Raw genomic sequence first — 3,198 nt, forward strand, 5'->3', positions numbered from 1 at the left:
TTCCAAACAAAAAAACAAAACAAAAAACAAAAACAAAAACAATTGGCTACATTTCTTTCAGATCATCTTGAACTGTTATGTTGGGCTGTCTCAGTGGGTGACAATCTCCATGTTTATGTGTTAAATCAGTGTCATGTGGCGACGTCGGGCAACATAGTTAACTCACAGTTTATCATCAACATGTTAACTTTATTTGAATTTGAAATACAATGAAGAGATGATTCGAGAAGCTATATAAGTTATCAGTGACAACAGACCTAGACACGCCATTGAGAACAAAAAGAACAAACACATTGTGAACATGGGACACTCCCCCTCCTCCCCCCTCCTCCTCCTCCTCTCTCCTCCTGACTGTAACACATAAGGTCTAAACCGTTTTCAGTTAAAAGGACTGACATCAGCTCATGTCTAGAGAATATACACAGGTGTTTCAGCACCGAAATTCAGAAGTCTTTAGGGAAAGTAACAGGAAAATTATAAATTATGAGTTTTTTTTTTCTCATTAGGATATCATGAAACACTCTTTAAAAAAAGAAGAAGAGTGTGTTTGTGGAGTTTCAACAGGGATTTGAGCAATGTAATTAAATGGCATTCAGATCCGAAAACATTGTGTCATGACTGATTGTTTCTCAAGCTGACACGTGATCATATTTAGTCTGGATATTTTTTTTTTTTTTTTTTTTTAAAAAGGTATCGAGAGGTGCTGATTTTTGTGTGTCTCATGACAAATGTACAGTAAATTCCAAGAAATATTACCTCTGTTACAAAGATTACAGTACTATAGACAGCAAAAGTCTTCATTTTTGAAAGTGAAATGTTTGATAATTATGTTTTCAAAATCATCTGGGCTTGAGTGAGTCAACCCTAGTATTTGTTCAGCACAATATAGGATTTATTAAATATCATAATTCCAGGACAAACATTTACATGCCTGCATGCTTTCTCACCAAAATGGCAGCTATAGGAAAGAATGATGGCTCAGAAATAGAACAAAACAAAACTGTAGGTTTATATAAATGGTGGTATTGTTTGCCTAATAGCTCTACTGCATACACAATACCTCTTAACGTTATATACACATACCTTATCAATCCACTCGGGTTCGATAGAGTGAGTTTTCCTATCATTTATCATCAGATCTTGTATATACAACAATGGTAAAAAGGAAACTTGATTGTATTGTCATCTAATTTAGAAAACATTAAAATCAAACATCAGTCTTCTCTTTTGATGAACACATGGATAGATTCACATTTTTTTCTTCTTCACAAGGTTCATCTCCACGTGTCATTTTTAGCTTCTCAAAATTCAATTTGAAATACAAAACAAAACTTCAGTCGAATTTCTTTTTCGAAGCTTTCTCGCTGGCTGAGATACAGTATAAAAATCTTCAGTGCTGTGAATTTATGAGTTATTACCAACAGTGTACCATGGGTACATTTTTACTGTGCTCAATATATATGTTTATCCTTCACATTGGCCAACCCGTTAATGTGAAAACCTGCTTTATCAAACTATTTCATGTTGGCCTCTGTGATGAAAAAAGACTTCTTATTCTACATTCAGACACAACCTCCTCCAGCATTTGGGTGAACACAGCATTTCCATTGAACTCCTACAAGCAGCTTGACTTCTTCCACTACTAAATCAGCCTGGATAAGGGCTCTTGAGAATCTTCATGGGTTTTCTTTTCTTTCTTTCTTTCTCTCTTTCTTTTTTTTTTCTTTTCCTTTTTTTTCTGAAATTTTTATTTCCTCCAGCTCCTCTCGGCCTTATCAGTACATCACTGTGGTTTTCAGGAACAGTCTTCCATCTGCAACAGAGGACACACAGGAGCCAAGGATTAGCCAACAGCTAACATCCTGCTGACGCAAATGTACTATTCAGGATGTGAGTGTTGATGAAACGTTAACTTTGAAATGTTGCCCTCTAGTCTTTCAATTTCAGCAGCATTATTATGGATTCATAAACTGATTTAAGGATAAGATAAAGTTAGCAACCATGACAAATATGATTAAATATCACGTACAGTAAAATACTTTCTTAGTAGCAACACAAATAAGAAATAATCATGTAGGAACTATGTCATTTAATAAGTTAATTCAAAGTAGTTTCAGCATTGTATTTAAGATCATACAGTACATCAGTCAGGACATACAAATATAATTACACTGTTACATGTATATTTTATTACCAACAAAGCACACACTGTAAAAGCAGCTATGATAACCACACTCAAAGCATCAGATCTGTGTGCTGCATGTGTTTGAGACATCTCTACTGATACGCTTGTTTGAACATATTACTGCACTGATGATGTAAAGTGTTCTCAAAGTGACATTTCCTGCATGGAAATAGTGTTTATTGAAAACAGCAGACATTCCTCTCCTGCGTTATCTCCAGACACCTCCAACCTAACGAGCTTTGTCCATTTCCAGCGAACACTCTTGTCTGAGTGTTCGCCTGAGCGAGCAGTGCTGCACCGACGCTGAGCTGGTAAAAGCATCTGTTAGGCACAGCTCAGGAGCATGTTTGACGTTTATTACCTCCACATTTCCTCTGCCGGAGAACGCTACGGTAATGCCTTTAAGAAGCACACCTCTCTGTGGCAGCGCGCCTAAATAATTCAATGTTAAAGAGAAACGCACACAAAGACATTTAGCAGCACAAGTTGTCAGACATGACACAAGCCGCGCAGGACATCAGAGAAGACGTTCGCGTCCTATTCTTCAGAGACATGGAGAATACACCTGTTACAGTCTGAGAGTATCACTGCTCTGTAACACACTGAAGCATCAGGTTATTTCTTATAATCAAAAAGACATTTTATTTCCTGATTTCCTCTACGTTTCAACTTGTTTTTGCTCCATTTATAATCGGTACTCATTACATTATCAATATTTTATCAATCAGTCCTTTTCTCTCTGTGTTTTTTTGTATAGTGCAGAGAGTGCGGAGACAACAAAGGCTTGTTGTGTGTGTGTGTGTGTGTGTGTACAATATGTGTGTGTGTTGGGGAGGAGGGGTAGGGGTGTACAAACACACAGGCTAATTACCCAGCACTGCCGTAGGTCTCAAAGGCATTGCACTCTGGCTGCCTCTATTCAAGCAACAACTACTGAGTTCTGTGTAAAAGTCATTACAGCATGAATGCAGTGCTATAAGAGAAGAGAAAGCAAGGGGGGTGGGGGAATTGGG

General features: G+C 37.4%; 1 protein-coding gene across 3 annotated transcripts in view; it reads right to left on the bottom strand.

The window, feature by feature from the left end:
• Positions 1-168: 168 nt before the first annotated feature.
• The window catches only part of dachd (dachshund d), a 90,849-nt gene continuing 87,819 nt past the window's right edge, over positions 169-3,198 (bottom strand). For all 3 annotated transcript variants that reach the window (XM_023430680.2, XM_023430676.2, XM_023430681.2), the window contains exon 11: positions 169-1,813. In XM_023430680.2, coding sequence (XP_023286448.1) covers positions 1,776-1,813 — 38 coding nt within the window. In that variant the 3' untranslated portion in view covers positions 169-1,775. The remainder of the gene's footprint in view (positions 1,814-3,198) is intronic.

The sequence above is a fragment of the Seriola lalandi genome, unplaced genomic scaffold (assembly GCF_002814215.2).
Source record: "Seriola lalandi dorsalis isolate HSWRI2012SDOR001 ecotype SW California unplaced genomic scaffold, Sedor1 jcf7180002054908, whole genome shotgun sequence".
NCBI lineage: Eukaryota > Metazoa > Chordata > Actinopteri > Carangiformes > Carangidae > Seriola > Seriola lalandi.